Source organism: Triticum urartu, chromosome 2A (assembly GCF_056163025.1).
Source record: "Triticum urartu cultivar PI428250 chromosome 2A, HENAU_Tu73, whole genome shotgun sequence".
Taxonomy (NCBI): domain Eukaryota; kingdom Viridiplantae; phylum Streptophyta; class Magnoliopsida; order Poales; family Poaceae; genus Triticum; species Triticum urartu.
Window position 1 is genome coordinate 382,736,196 of NC_141874.1, and position 16,749 is coordinate 382,752,944.

Below are 16,749 nucleotides of genomic sequence, written 5' to 3' on the forward strand. Positions count from 1 at the left end.
GATTTGCTCCTCAACCTACTTAACCTACTGAAAATGTTTACTTTGAAATTCCTTTGGGTATGATAGAGAAACTGCTAGCTAATCCTTTACACGAGATGGGACATTACATCCCGATTTGCACCTAATCTAGGTGGATGAAGTTTGCGGATTATTTAAGCTTGCAGGTATGCCTGAGGATGTTATCAAGAAGAAGGTATTCCCTTTATCTTTGAAGGGAAAGGCATTAACATGGTTTAGGCTATGTGATGATATGGGATCATGGAACTATAACCGATTGAAATTGGAATTTCATCAGAACTTTTATCCTATGCATCTTGTTCATCGTGATCGTAATTATATATATAATTTTTGGCCTCGCGAAGGAGAAAGCATAGCTCAAGCTTGGGGAGGCTTAAGTTAATGTTATATTCATGCCCCAATCATGAGCTCTCAAGAGAAATTTGAAAGGATCGAGGAGAGGTGTCTAGAGGGAGTAAATAGACTCTTACCTAGAAAAGTTGCAGTTTTTAAATTCTTTGAGTTGAAGTGGAGTTTTAGCACAAGTTCAAACATTCACAATACATATCAAGCAAGCACGATACGAGTATATGAGCAGCGGAAAGTAAATCATGCAAGTTGCAAGAATGTAAAGGGATGGGATTGGAGTGTGCAAACGCAATTGGAGTCACGGAGATTTTTGGCGTGGTTCCGATAGGTGGTGCTATCGTAAATCCACGTTGATGGAGACTTCAACCCACGAAGGGTAACGGTTGCGCGAGTCCACGGAGGGCTCCACCCATGAAGGGTCCACGAAGAAGCAACCTTGTCTATCCCACCATGGCCATCGCCCACGAAGGACTTGCCTCACTAGGGTAGATCTTCATGAAGTAGGAGATCTCCTTACCCATACAAACTCCTTGGTTCAACTCCACAATCTTGACGGAGGCTCCAAGTGACACCTAACCAATCTAGGAGACACCACTCTCCAAAAGGTAATAGATGGTGTGTTGATGATGAACTCCTTGCTCTTGTGCTTCAAATGATAGTCTCCCCAACACTCAACTCTCTCTCATAGGATTGGATTTGGTAGAAAGATGATTTGAGTGGAAAGCAACTTGGGAAAGGCTAGCGATCAAGATTTATGTGATTGGAATGGAATATCTTGACCTCGACACAAGTGTAGGTGGTTCTCTCTCAAAAAATGTGTGTTGGAAGTGTAGGCATATTATGATGGCTCTCTCCATGAATGAAGAGTGGGTGGAGGGGTATATATAGCCTCCACACAAAATCTAACCGTTACACACAAATCACCAAACTCGGTGGGACCGAATCATAAGACTCGATCAAACCGATTTGGTTCATAATGTGACCGCTGGGCATTTCGGTGGGACCGACATGTCAACTCGGTGGGACCGATTCCATTAGGGTTAGGGCATAACGTAATCTTGGTGAGACCGATTACACAAACTCGGTGGGACCGATTTTGGTAATAGGCAAACAGAGAGTTGGTCAGGCAAACTCGGTGGGACCGATTCGCTCATCTCGGTTAGACCGAAACGTTGGGGAAGGGAAACAGAGAGTTTGCATTGCAATCTCGGTGGGACCGATCGCTCATCTTGGTTAGACCGAAACGTTACGAAGGGAAACAGAAAGTTTGCAATCCCATCTTGGTGAGACCGAGATCCCTATTGGTGAGACCGAAGTGACTAGGGTTTTTGGCAGTGGCTATGTCAAGTGAACTCGGTGGCGCCGGATAGAAGATTCCGGTGGGGCCGAGTTTGACTTTTGGTTTGGGACATATGTGCATATGATAAAGTAGTTGAGGGTTTTTGGAGCATATCACTAAGCATTTTGAGCAAGTAACTCATTAAGCAACACCTCATCCCCTTTTAATAGCATTGGCTTTTCCTATGGACTCAATATGATCTTGGATCACTAAAAGTAAAATGTCGAGTCCTGAGCTTTGAGCTTGAGCCAATCCTTTGTCCTCAACATCTCGAAAGGGTTCCACATCCTCTAGTCCATGCCACTCCATTGTTGAATTTATCTGAAACATACTAGATGAAAGCATTAGTCCAACAAGAGATATGTTGACATTAATTACCAAAATCACCCAGGGAGCACTTGTTCTTTCAATCTCCCCCTTTTTGGTAATTGATGACAACATACATCAAAGCTTTAGATAAAGATATAGAGAATAGCAGGTAAAGCTTTGGAAAGACATGTAACATGCATAGGCTCCCCCCACATGTATGCATCCATGTCAATATGGAATGTAAGAGCATGTGAATGCATAATCATGACAGAGCAAGCAATGTGTTACATGTATCTTGGCTATGTGCATTAGAGCAAATGATGTGAATATGTGAAGTGTAACTTCTTGTTCATGATTCCTCCTTGCAAACAATATGTACATCAGCAAGAAATCCTCATGCACATGAGTGTGATGCATATACTTACCTTGTGGTCTTGAGTTGGCTTAGGAAGGAATGAACCTGAGTAAACAAGGTTAGATAACACAGCTACATTTACGAGCCTGAGCAACCAAAAGAAACCACAAGAGTACCAAGACTGGGATGACATGTAGAGAGTGAGTACTGAGTACTCTATTTAATATAGACATGTCCCCAAAAGGTAAAGATATGCAATGAATTCAAAGATTTCCTTCGCTAGCAGTGTTTCACCCCCTGAATCTTATACTGGATAATGGGAGAACATAGGGAAACAAAATCAGAGCGAAACATATGTAAACATAGACATAAACATGCCTTTCCCCTCTTAAAGACATGTGACTTCTCTCCTCTTGAACACCAAGCATCTGGGGCCTTTGATGTGATTACCTCTCTCTCCCTTTTTCTCTCTCTCCCCCTTTTTCTTTCTCCCTTTGAAGAGAATAAGCTTTGATGTGATCTCTCTCCCCCTTTGACATCAATTTCCAAGAAGGGATCTTCTAGAGTGTGAGTCAAAATAGGTTTGGTCCTTGAGTCACAGAGCAAAGCATCATATATGTAGAGAATGATTTGGTGCATTGATAATTGATTGATCGTGCACTGGGCACATATATATAGGTACAAGGGGTGTGACCGGTGTCTTGTCTCCCAAGATACAAGTAAATACAGAGGGAGAGAGACACTACAGGTGCGGCATACAAAACCCAGACCTACGTACATGTACATATGTTCAACACCCCCCCCCCGCGCAGTCAAAGCATCACCGGTGATGCAGAGACTTGACCGAAAGCCCTCAAACGTCGAGGTGGGTAGTCCATTCGTCATGACATCGGCGAACTGCTGATCGATGGGCACATGGAGAACAAGAACATGACCAAGTGCGACGTGCTCCCTGACGAAGTGAATGTCGAGCTCAGTATGCTTCGTCCGTCTGTGATGGGCAGGGTTGGCAGCGAGATACACCGCGGAGACGTTGTCGCAGTAAACAAGCGTCGCCTTGGTAACCTCGCATAGCAACTCCTTAAGTAGATGTCGTAGCCAAGAGCACTCCGCAACGGCGTTGGCCACGGCCCTGTACTCGGCCTCGGCACTCGATCATGAGAACGTGGGTTGTCGTTTAGTCGACCACGAAATCAGAGAGGGCCCAAGGTAGATGTAGTAGCCAGAAGTGGAGCGTCGAGTGTCGGGACACCGAGCCCAGTCGGCGTCGGAGTAGGCGATAAGGCTGGTGTCAGGTGATGCTGTCAGGGTGAGACCCATAGCTGTGGTGCCACGTATGTACCGAAGGATATGTTTCATCAGAGCCCAATGAGTATCACGAGGAGCATGCATATGAAGGCACACCTGCTGGACAGTGTACTAAATGTCCAGACGCGTCAGTGTGAGGTACTGAAGCGCACCGACGATGGAGCGGTAAAAGGGAGTGTCAGACGCAGGAGAGCCCTCGACGGCGGACACCTTAGCCTTCGTGTCGACAGGCGTAGGAGCAGGCTTGCAATTAAGCATGCCCACTCGCTCCAGAAGCTTGTAGGCGTACTTCTGCTGATGCAAGAAGAAGCCAGTAGCTCGGCGCACAACGTCGATGCCGAGGAAGTAGTGGAGAGCCCCCAAATCCTGGAGGGCGAACTCAGTGCCGAGGCGAGCTGTGATCTGCTGAAGGAGCGCTGGCAAGGAGGCATTCAGGATGATGTCGTCGACGTACAGGAGGGGTATGCGGTGGCGGGACCCTGGTGATAATCAAATAGGGAGGCATAGGACCGTGTGGACCTGAACCCCTGCTGCTGAAGGAAGGCCGCGATCCGCTAGTACCAGGACTAAGGCACCTGCTTCAACCCGTAGAGAGAACAGGAGAGCAAGCACATGTGGTATGGATGGTCGGTGTCGATGAAACCAGTAGGCTGCTGACAAAACACCTGCTCGTCGAGATGGCCATGCAAAAAAGCATTAGACACATCGAGCTGGTGAATTGGCCAGGCGCGAGAAACAACAAGCTGGAGGACAGCGCGAATCGTGCCTGGTTTGACAACCGGGGCAAAGGTGTCAGTGAAGTCCACGCCGGCACGCTGGCGAAAGCCGCGCACCACCCAACACGCCTTGTAGCACTCAAGAGAGCCGTCGGGGCGAGTCTTGTGGCGGAAGACCCACTTGCCAGTGATCACATTGGCACGGGGAGGCCGCGGGACAAGTTGCCACGTACGGTTGTGCTGCAGGGCGTCAAACTCCTCACGCATCGCAGCAAGCCAGTTCGGATCCCGAAGGGCTGCGCGACCGGAGGTGGGGAGTGGAGACAGTGCCGAGGTAGATGCAGCACACGCGTACTCGTCAGACGTGTAGCGCGTGCGAGGACGAAGTGTCCCAGTCCGAGCCCGAGTGCCCACACCGGTGAGGGGTGCAGCTGCGACGATGGTGGCAACCAAGGGGGCCGCGGCAGGGGCCGCCGTTGGGGCGCCAAGGGAGCCGCGGCGATGGGGGCGGCCGAGGAGGCCGCGGCGATGGGGCCCGCCGGGGGGCGCAATAGGGGCCGCGGCGACGGGGGCAACCGAGGGGGGCGCGGTGACATGGGCCATCGAGGGGGACGCGGCGACAGGTGCCGCCGACGCGGGGAGCGCGGGCAGGGCCGAGCCCAGTGCGCGGCTGGTCGGTGCGCCAGAGGAGGAGGCAGGAGCGAACCGCGCCGCGGGAGACGCCGAGGGTGACGGTACCTGCTGAAACGGGAACACCAGCTCATCAAAGTACACATGCCGCAAAGTGAAAACGCGGTGGGGCACTGGATCATAACACCGGTAACCTTTGGTGTTGGAAGGATAACCAAGGAAGATTCATGGAAGCGACCGGGGAGTGAGCTTGTGAGGAGCAGTGGACGCAGTGCTAGGATAATAGAGACACCCAAAAATGCGAAGACCATCATAAGATGGAATCGCACCGAAGAGGAGCTGGTGAGGAGTGTAGTTCCAGCGCGAACGACACGGGCAGATGTTAATGAGAAGGCTGGCGGTCGCGAGCGCATCCGGCCAGAACCGAGGAGGCACATAGGAGTGGAAGAGCAACGTGCGGACACAGTCATTAAGGGTGCGAATGACGCGCTCGGCGCGACCATTCTGTTGTGACGTGTAGGGACAAGTGAGGCAAAAAATGGTGCCATGCGACGCAAGAAGATTGCGGACGGCGACGTTGTCAAACTCCTTGCCGTTGTCAGTTTGCAAGGCGAGAATGGGACGACCGAACTGTGTGGTGACATATGAATAAAAAGTGGTGAGTGTGGCAAGAGCGCCGGACTTGCAACGAAGAGGAAATGTCCACACATAATGGGTAAAATCATCCAATATCACCAAATAGTATAGATAGCCCGTGTTGCTCGCAACCGGGGACGTCCAAACATCACTATACAATAACTAAAGCAGAAAGGTGGAAATGTTTGTAGACTCACTAAAGGGGAGATGAACATGCTTGCCAAGACGGCAAGCCTCACAAGTGTGATCGTCAACCTTATTACATGAGAAGGAAAAACTCCAAAGAATCTGACGCATAACGGTGGAGTTGGGGTGACCGAGGCGGACGTGCCAGAGATCGACACTAGCGGCGAAGGTGGTGGGACGATGGGTGGTGGTGGCGCCGGAGGGATGCACTGGGTAAAGCTCGTCCGGGCTGTCACATCGGTGGAGTACCATCCGTGTACGGGCGTCCTTCACAGAAAAGCCGATAACATCAAATTCAACAGTTATAGGATTCTCACGAGCAAGACGATGAACAAAAACTAGATTAGTGACTAAGTTGGGAGACACAAGAACATTAGACATGTTAACAGGAGTAGAAGTAGAAGGAAACGACATATGACCGACATGTGTAATGGGTAGAGAGGAACCGTTACCAACGTTGATGCGAGTGGGAGTATGAACAGGAGTGGCAGACGTGAGGTTACCGGGATGAGAAGTCATGTGAGTGGTGGCGCTCGAGTCCATGTACCAGTCACCACCGCCACCATAGGAACTCGGTGACGGGGCAGAGTGCAGGGCGGCGAGAAGGGCCGGGTCCCATCGCGGCGGCACCTGAGGAGGGTAAAATCCTCCATAGGCCGGCGCGGGGGCGGAGCCGAAGGCGGGCGCGGCTACGGTGCCGAAGGACGGCGCGGCGGCGGCCCCATAGGCGGGCGCGGGCTGAGGCACGACACCGTAGCCTCTATAGGGAGTGGCATTCTGCGCGGCGAAGAGGGCCTGATGGCTCACTGGACGAGGCCCAAGGATGCCCGGAGCGGGAGCCTAAGGGACCGACATCGAGTACGCGTGGACAACGCCGATCCACAGGTTGGTGCCGTACGTCCACGGAGGGTTGACCTGCTGCTGTTGCTGGCGAGCCCCCCCCCCCCCGGCGCCTGTTGCTACTTGCGGCCGTCCCCGTGGCGATTGCCGTGGCACCCGCCACCGGGCTGCTGGGGGCAGCGGGAGGGGCGGGGGGCACGGGCGGCAGGGGGAAGTACCCCGGAGGGGCGGGGGGTGGCGGCTGTTGGCGCGGCATTGGTGGGGCGGTCGGTGGTGGGGCGCCATGGGAGGTGCCGGCAGTGAGGGCGTGATGCTGCACGCGCTTCTTTACCCCCCTTCATCTGGCGCTCCTCCAACCGCAAGTACGCCACAAACTTGGGGAAGGAGGGCTCCGGCATCAAGGTGAGGTTGGAGGCAGCGTTGCCAAAGTCCTCGTTGAGGCCGGCGGTGAGCGTGCTGAGGAGGAGGTCGTCATCAACCTTGGCGCCAATGTCGCAGAGCTCATCCGCCAACGTCTTCAGGCGGCGGCAATAGTCATCAATGGACTGTTCATCCTAGTGACAGTCAAAAAATTCCTCCTGCAAAAAAACGTGGTGCTGAAGCTTGTTGTCGGTGAAGAGGCCGTTCAGCTTGACCCACAAGGCACGGGCGTCGGCGCCGGCGCTCACGACCATGTGGAACAGGTCCTTGGAGATGGTGGTGAAGAACCATCGGATGGTGGTGGTGTCGATCGCGGTCCACTCAGCATCATCCACCATGGCACGGGAGTCAACGGCGCCATCCACGTGATCCACAAGGTTGTTCTCGCGGAAGAGCAGCGTGAAGTACGTCTTCCACGCGAAGTACGTGGAGTTGGAGGCATCGAGAACGACGGGAACACGTGCATGGACGTTGATGTCGTGGATTTCCACAGGGTCGACGGCAAAGGGGTTGGAGTAGGTGGAGGCATTGGACGACATGGCGACGAAGCGGTGGGAAGGGGGCGGCGCGACAGGAAGGCGGCGCGGCGGGGTGGATCGGGCGGCGCGGCGGGGTGGAGAAGGTGGCGCAGCGGGAGGGCGGCGCGGCAGGGAGGTGGGTAGCAGCGGCGGCGGCGGCGGCAGATTGCGGTGGCGGCGGCGGCCCGAGGCGGCGGCGGCTAGGGCTAGGGTTAGCGAAAGCGGGGAGATCGACTTGCGATAGATACCATGTAGATAATGATTTGGTGCATCCATAATTGATTGATCGTGCACTAGGCACACACACACACACACACACACACACACACATATATATATATATACATCTGGGCTATTCTGTTACGCGTAACAGAATATTATTCTGTTACCCTTTTTGAACTGACGTGGTTCACAGTTTGGAGTGACGTGTTTTTCAACAAGAACTGATCTTCCTATGTGCACGACGGACGGAAACAGGGGATGCAAGATGGAGCTTCCGGTCGTTCCCCGGCGCGATGCTGCGGGCCATTCATTGCTAGAGGAGACATGTAAGGTGTTCCGCACGTCTGCGCGCTCAGCTGGATGAGTTTTGCGATCTGTAGTCACCGGAGGTGACGGCATGGGCATTTTGGCGGCGGACGTGATTTTGGGCGTCAGTGTTTACTGTGGTGTTCGTGGGCCTCAATTTACATCGTGTTTGTCGTTTTTGATGTGAGAATTATCGGTATGTTATAGTTTTTTGAGATTTTTTTTCATCTGTAATTTATGATTACTAGTTTTTGTGTTCTTGGTCGTTTTCCACGCCCGCCATGGAAATCTGTTCTTCTTTTTCTGTTGTTTTACTTTCGAACTGGTGTTGCAGGGAGAGATATAAGGACTGTATGAAAAGATTTGCATTGTCAATTTTGCTTTTTTGAGTTGTTTCTACCCCGGATTCCCATGTTGTTTTGTCGTTGGCGGAGGTTGTGTATGGCGGCTGACTGTAAGCTGCGATTTCGGGTAATCTGGTCAAACTGTGTAATTAAGTTGCGTGTTTTTCAGTGTTGTTTTGAATTGATGCCCGTATGTGTAGTTGGACTGCTGCCGTGTCAAAGTTTTGTTACTGTGTGTTGACATGGGAGCCGCACCGATGGCTCTGCACTTTGATTATAAAGTCCGAGCCCTCTGTCAGTTTCATTCTACGAGCTGCAACCAAAGAAAAGGGAGATGGATCCTAAGCTGGGAGAGGTTACAGAGGAGGAGGGGGACGCCATAGATGTTAGGGCTACAGTAGCAGAGCAGAGGAGGAGGAGGCGCAGGCGCAGGCAGATGGCGCGACGTGCTACCGAGGAGGAACTGGAGGCAGAGTTCAACAGACGACTTGCGCGTGAGGTGATGGATACTTGCAACTCCAATGAATTGGAGCTTCTTTTCCCAGAGGGCGGGGGAAGGAACCATTTTCAGATCATTAGTTGGGCTAGGGCGAGAGCAGCCACGGCTCCACATCCATCCACCAGGGCAAAATGGCGTCGTTTCTTTGATCATTATGACTGAAGTAGTGAATATTATGTTTTTAAGATTTTTGTTGTGAGGGAGCAGATGTTCGAATGACTAAATGAATTCAACTTTGTTTTTGTCTCTGAATGTGTTGTTTTGTCTGCATATGTTCGACATGTGCACCTTTGAACTGCTTGGTTTTCTGAAGTTGAACTGATTTGCGGTCAAATGTTGGATGGCTTGTGTAATAACTATTTCCTACCAGCTGGCTGCCCATCTGCCTATTTATTATTTTTATAATCTGCGAGTGTCCCTGACTATAAACGTTATCCATCTATGTGTGGTGTGTGGCCAAGTCTTCCCCCTCCCTTTTATTCATTCTTCCAGAATCAGATCTAGGTTCCTCTCTCTTCTCTTCGTTGCCTTTGTCTCTGTTCCTGTGTGTTCGATGGAGGATTGTTCATGCGGATGCCTGGTAAAGATGGTGCGCATAGCTGACGGCTGTGTGTACGAGTCTGGTTTGGAGCTCACTCAGACTCAGCGGCGTGGGCAACTTTCTTGTTTGCTGTACGGCAACCATGGGTTTCGTACACCCTATGTTTGTCGCCTGACGGATGGTGACTTGAAGGAATCATTGGTATGTGTTTCTATTCGTTTTGTTTTCTACTTTCTTGTTGGTTTCTGTTCGAAACCCATGGACTGGATCTGCAGTTTTGTCTTATGAATAGCTTGTCTATATTTTTTAATTTGGTTTTGTTGGATTTTAACAGTAGGGATTTCTGTGTGTATTTGTTCATTACTTAACAGTATTTAAACCATTTTTTGTATAATCCCTGATTTGTTTATGAATAGATATTTTTACTGTAGGTGTATTGATATGTATATTTTTTAGTTTAGTCAGTTCACATGTCTAGTTAGTTTTGTGTTATTGTTTTGGTTCAGATTTTTTCCATTTTAGTTTGTTATGCAAATCATTCCTATATCTGTGTAAAAATTCAGTTATGTCAGGTGTTCATTTTGTTTTATACTCCCATGTCCATTTGCAGAAAATGTCACCCAGGATCAGGATTGTTGCTCCTAGTTCCGGTGTTCTGAAGATGGAGACTTCAGACAAGAATGGGTATCAGTTGATGGATGTTGCCTACCACATCGACCTTGATGGTTGCATCAACCTAAGTACTGGGTGGAAGGAGTTTGCGGCTGAGTCTGGATTTGAGGATGGTGATGTGGTTATGGTTATGTTCTTGAGAGAAGACGACTCTTTGACGTTCAGAATTTATGTGATGTAGGTTTAAATGTGGCAAATGACGCCGGCTTTGAGATTTGTGTATGGTTGATTATGTTGCAGTATTTTTTCTTTTAAAACATTTTGCATGTGAGATGGTTGAATTGTATGGTTTTATCAGAATGGTATGGAACTAGTTATGTAATGTTTTTCCTATTGTTCTGCTCAATTATAAGTGTTTTATTTATACATTCTTAATATTAGTACTGGAACATTTTCTATAGTTGAACTGATGAACATCCTTTGTTTTGGCTGGTATATTTTTCATGTTCATATCTCGGAGATGGTGCTATATGCTGATGTTTTTTTAGAACCCTTTTTTGTTATTCAGTTTGCTGAACTTACATTCTGTTAATGATAGTACTTCTCTATTTTAGGGTGTCAATTACCAATCAAATTTGTTTGTTGCATAATATTTTTTTCTTACTTTTTTACATGAATTTTGGAGCACGTTTTTTTCTTTTTTATAGATGAATAATGATAGTTTTGGTATTTTATAAAATAAAAAAATTTAATCTTCGCTGCACATTACTTTCTTTTTATTTTTGTACTTGAACCTTATGAATTGTAGTAGTTGAACTTTTTTGTAAATTCGTTTCAGAAATTTTTATTTACAGTCTTATATATATATATATTTTTTACTTCTTACCATTAAGATGTGTTTGAACTTTTTCACAATATTTTTGTTTATTAACTGATTTTTCTTGTGAGTTTTTTTAAAATTATTTTCATTTTTTATTTTTTGTCATGCGTGATCTACTGGATTTTTGTAATGGGGCGAAGTACTTTGTTGGGCCATCGGCCTGGGTCGTTGTATTCGGCCCGGATAGCTTCTCTCACGCGGCTGTGCAGCACAGCGTGCGTGTGAGCTATGTGTTTAGTCCCACCTCGCTAGTCGAGGGGGCTCTAGACTTGTTTATAAACGCAGCCGACGCTCACCAGTCAAACTCCTCTGAACACTTACCTGAGCACTTATACACGGCGCTCGCTCTCTCTCTCTTGACATGTGGGCCCTGGACGGCAGGCCCTGCGGGTATGCGGATTACTAGGGATTCGCCCAAGGGCTCGAGTTCAAGTATCTAGCATTGTCAGGGCCTGCGCCTGTCCTTGGGCAGTCAATTTTTTTTGTTTTTTTGGATCTAGTACTTGACTACACCAGTAACTTGGACTGGTACTTTTTTGTCCTTGTGCTGTCAATTTTTTCTTTTTCTTTTTTTTGTTTGTTTGAATATAGTACTGTGGCATGACTTGCCCCCGCACCGAACCGTACCGAGGGGCATAGTTGTACTGACACATCTTCCTTGTATGGACTTTGCCCCATTATCTATCTTAGGGGTGTGGGTGCGTGGGGTGGGGTGGGGGGAAACAGAATAACCGCACTGCGCCTGTCAAACGAGCGCACTGCCGCGTTAGCGCGAGGCCGAGCCGGGGGGGGGAGGGGGGTCGGGACCCCCCCTCCCCCATCCCGGCGAGGCCGAGCCAGGAACGAGCCGTAGCAGGCGACGACGCGGTGTGCCGCGGCGTCGCATGCGGAGGCGAGTTCGTAACATGACTTGCCCCATTATCTTATCTTAGGGGTGTGGGTGCGTGGGGAAACAGAATAACCGCGGTTTCTATCTTTAGGGGTGTGGGTGCGTGGGGGAAACATGACTTGCCCCCGCACCGAACCGTACCGAGGGGCATAGTTGTACTGACACATCTTCCTTGTATGGACTTTGCCCCATTATCTATCTTAGGGGTGTGGGTGCGTGGGGTGGGGTGGGGGGAAACAGAATAACTGCACTGCGCCTATCAAACGAGCGCACTGCCGCGTTAGCGCGAGGCCGAGCCGGGGGGGAGGGGGGTCGGGCCCCCCCTCCCCCATCCCGGCGAGGCCGAGCCAGGAACGAGCCGTAGCAGGCGACAACGTGGCGTGCCGCGGCGTCGCATGCGGAGGCGAGTCCGTAACATGACTTGCCCCATTATCTTATCTTTATTTTTTAGGGGAAAAACATCACCGTTATGAATTGTTTTTTCATTTGTACTTTTTTGATAAATGTTTTTGTACTGTTATGAGTTATTATTTGTACTTTAGACGGTTGTGGGCTTTAGGCGTCCGTTTTCTCCCAGTCATCTTTTAACCCTCCCACTCACCTTTTAACCTCCTATCTTCCCCGTTCCGCTCCTCTCGCGTTCCCAAATCGATTCCGTCTTCGTTCCCCTCTTCTTCTCTTCTCGGAGCGGGAGTTGTTACTCCTATTTCGCCGCGGGAGCGTCGGCCGGAGGGCTCAACCCCAGGGGTGGAGGTCCGGGTGCTCTTTTTTGTTCTTTTTGCTCTGCCATTGACTTTTCTTGCGTCCTCTTATGTTCAGATTTCCTCTCTATTTCTAATCTCTTGCTCTCTTTGCTGTCCCAGGCTGCACTCGCTAGGGTTCCTTTGCTGTTGAACGAGCGTTTGGCGGCAGTGATACTGGATTGCGTGGCAGATTTTGTGTTTGCTGGTAAGAGTTTTGCTTTTGTATGGCGTGCTTCGTTTCTGAAATAGTTCAAATCCCTAATTTTTGTTCATGTGTCTTGCAGATCTGGTTCGGTCGATTTTAGGACTGTAGATCTCAATGGGTACATCATCCAGTCTGGACAAATTGAATGCAGGTGATTTTCCCTGTATTTTGGATGATGTTTTAATAGATCTGGTTTTTATGTTGTACAGTTGTTGTCTTATCGACTTTATAAGTTGTATGTATTTTGATATGTGTTAATTTTGTCCTGGATTGTATGGCGTGTATGGTTTTGGCAGTTGATGCAACGTGCAGACAGGATGTAGTACTTATCACCATGTGTATTTTGAACTGATGTCCTGGCATTTGAGTAGGTTGTAGTAGTCAATGAAGAACTAGTATGGTGTTGAAAGAGTTGTGTTTTCTGAAGTTTGTTCTGCAAGTGGTGGGTTCATATTTGTTTTATTCGGTGAACTTGTAGTGTTCACATAGTTGAACTGATTGATTGTTCTTGTACTTTTTTTGCTAATTATGATGTTGTTGCAGATGTTGGAGTGTCGGTGCCTCTTGATTCTGAGAAATCAGAACGCTTTCAAGATCTTGTGAATGTTATTTTTGAGACACCAAATCCTCTAGAAGAACTTGCGAATGTTGCTGGTGTTTCCCTTATATTTGCTCTATTTTTATCAGCCTTTAATACATATATATGCTTAGTTACATCAGTTGTTCCGTTTTGTTTTGTGTCTGATGCAATGCGCTTTATTTATCTTTTGTGTCTGCAATGTTAATTGTGTTTTAATTTTTTATGTGCATGGTTATGCTATTGGTTTATGCAGTTAATGACAGCCATGGTGTTCCAGAGGACATTGCTGATGTTGTTAAAGATATTAATGATGGAATGTATTCACTTAACGTTGATGATGGTGATGGCACCTTGCAGTTGTCTGTTACTTAGTCTCAAAGTGTTGATGGCACTAAGCCTGTTACCCAAGCTGAGGATGTTCCTATGCAGTTACAGCTCGAGGATGAAAGGATAAGAAAGAAGAAGTATGAATTCCAGAAGAGAAAGGAATTGGAACAACGTCAAAAGGCTGCCTGTGTGCCAGAAAGTGATGTTGATGTTGCTCAAGATCCTAAATGTGTAGGCGACGAAGGTGGTGACGCGGGTTTTTCAACTGTTCATGTCGTATCTCATGGAAGTGACATGCCTGTGAAGACAAACTTGATGCAAACTCGTTTGACGCAAGTGTTTGATCGTGATGGAGTTAAGGAGAAGAAAGCTGTTTTGAAGAGGAAGATGTCAGATCGAAATCCTGATGGCACATAGAGGCGTAGTCCACGTGTGAAAGCTGTTTCCCAACCTGGTAATAGCAAAGCTGATGTAGATAGTTTTGCTGTGAAAATTGGTCCAAGCAAACTTGGTGGCTCCTCTATTCGTCGGAGTCCACGAGGTTTGACAAATAAGAAGCCTTCTTCGTCTCCTCTTCAAGAGCGGTCTTTGTTGAAAGAAAATAAGAAGCGTAAAGTTCATCCTGCAAAAGTGAACAAAGGTGTGAAGAAGCGTGCTCGTGTTGAAGCTGAAGATTCTGCATTTGAAGAAGATGATATTGAAGTTGATTCAGAAGATGAATTTGCAGTGGTATGTGTTTTGTACTGCATGTGTCTTGCTAGTTGTACTTGCAATGATTCAGAAGATTCTGCGGATAGTTTCGGCTGAAACTTAGTCTTTTTAGTGTTCGTCTGAAACTAAAAACTGATTTTTTTAGCATGATAGTACTACCGTTCATGTCTAAGCTGTACTGAGCGTCGAAGGCTACTATTTGCTTTTGTCCTTAGTTAGTCTGCCACTTTTTTTGTTTTTGCGAAAATATTCATGTGTTATTTTTTTCTCCATGACTAGTGCTGCATGGCAGCCATCAAGTTTCAACTTCAACCTACGTCAACTTCAAATGATGGATGAACAAAATAGGAAGCTAGCAAACTTGTTGGACGACATAAGCAAACGATGTACTTGATAGACATAGGCAAACTTGTTCAAACCCTAACACACATAGCATAAGGTAGCTGGTTCAACATAACGAAAGCAAACAATAATCTGAAACAACAATACTAAGGACACACACATCATAAGGTAGCTGGTTCAACATAACAAATGCAGACTTTCATGCATCTTCATCCGCGAAGTTGCAGTGGTAGTAGGGGTCAGCCTCCTGCTCTTTTGAAATATTCCAACCTGTCACGATGTTGTTGATTGTCTTCCATGACTTGTACGTTGCATACGCATCTATTCCTGCGTACGTGATGAGGTTGTCTGGCAGCGGGCTGTTCCCCCATAGTTTGTGGTCTGCCCTGTTCATCTTCTTCTTCATGCCTTCGTAGAATGGGTGAATGACGCCGCCTGCAACATCGGCCAAGGAGTCGTAGTATTTTCTGGTCTTTGGATCTTTCCACTTGCGTTGCTTGTCGATGAAGTTGTTGGGGTTGATTTCCAAACCAGACTCCTGCAGCATCCGCTTGTCACCTCCAATGTTGAAACCAACAAATGTGTACAATTTCTCCTCCCGCAGGAAGTCTTTGAGGCGCTTGGGCCTGCAAAGGGGGAGACACACATTTATAGATTAGTCTTCTTTTTTGAGGATTTAATTCTTCTGCTTTTTTTGTTTTACAAATGATAATCCATTAGGTAGATGCTTATATATTATGAGTCATGCATGAATGTAGTTCAGAAACTAGTACACAAAGTCCTGAAATTAAATTCAACTACACCGTGTTATTTTTTCTTTTTTGCTATCTTCTTTGCTTTACCAAATGCTTCACCAAATTAGAGAATCATTTTACCAGAGTCAATGATAGATGCGCTGCTTGATTCAAGTTTAGTTTTCTTTTTTTTTGAATAAAAGACCTATACCAGTGCTTGATACATCTTTGTGCATTAATTCTATATCAAGTTCAAAAATTAGTTTGAGAAACATGTGCATCAAGATATGGACCTATACCACTTCACCAAAGATCTTTTAATACATCAATTCTATAAACTATACTAGTGCATCAAGATCAGAATCTATGCTAGTTCATCAAGTTCAGAAATTAATTTGGTGCATAAAGTTCAGAATGCTATAAACTTTTTTTCAGATGCTAATCTGGTGAAACAATCCACTTTACAGTTTCAGAAATGCATTTAACTTGATAAACATGTAATCGTGTATCCACTTCATAGACTATAGTAGTTCATCTAGTTGGGAAACAATTTTTAATTAAGTTTTTAGTGACTAGTACTGGTACAACAGATGAATGAACAGTAGTATGGGTTACCATTTTGTGGCTGCTACGATGTGGTACACCAAGCAGAGTTCCTCGACGCACAACTGCAGGACTGCCGCCATCTGTGGAGGTTTTTCCTCGTCGGTGTACTCCACATCAACTCCGATGAAGCTCGGATACAAGCCGCCACCCTTCATCCTGAGCCTGCTCATCATCTCGTCGGCCTTGTCTGGTTCGCTGGTGCAGACTATCTCCAGCGTCTCCTTGCCATGGAGCTCAACCCCTTTGAGCGTTCTGGTGTACTCACGCTTCTCGCCGTCGACGTTAATGTCGACGAGGTTGCTCCTCTTGTCTGATGTCTTGGCATGATGACGCTTGGCGGACGGTTCCTCCGCCATGGCCTTCCTCCGGTGACTGTGGGCTTTGGAGAGAGCCGCTGGAGGTTTGTGTGCAGTGGAAATGGAAGCGGCAATGGTGCTATGTGGGAACGAGGGAGAGATGGAAGACAATGGGTTTTTTTTGCAGTGCGCCAATGGTGGTGTGTGGGAGGCGGTTCGTCGGGGGCATGTGTGTAGTGGTCGTGGGGGTTGCTGTTTGCACTTCGTCGTGGCAACCGCCCAGTGGGTG

General features: G+C 47.7%; 1 protein-coding gene across 1 annotated transcript; it reads right to left on the minus strand.

The window, feature by feature from the left end:
* Positions 1-15,023: 15,023 nt before the first annotated feature.
* On the minus strand, positions 15,024-16,520 carry LOC147985195 (uncharacterized). The gene is made up of 2 exons (XM_087541460.1): positions 16,174-16,520; positions 15,024-15,450 (listed from the first exon to the last, which is right to left on the minus strand). Exons 1-2 carry the CDS (start codon positions 16,518-16,520, stop codon positions 15,024-15,026), a joined length of 774 nt encoding a protein of 257 aa, XP_087397586.1.
* Positions 16,521-16,749: the final 229 nt, after the last annotated feature.

Excerpts from the sequence above, each read along its gene's own strand:
- LOC147985195 (XM_087541460.1), bottom strand. The coding sequence starts at position 16,520 with ATGGCGGAGGAACCGTCCGCCAAGCGTCATCATGCCAAGACATCAGAC. Across the intron at positions 15,451-16,173 it reads ATCGTAGCAGCCACAAAATG|GCCCAAGCGCCTCAAAGACT; the intron begins GTAACCCATACT and ends CCCCCTTTGCAG.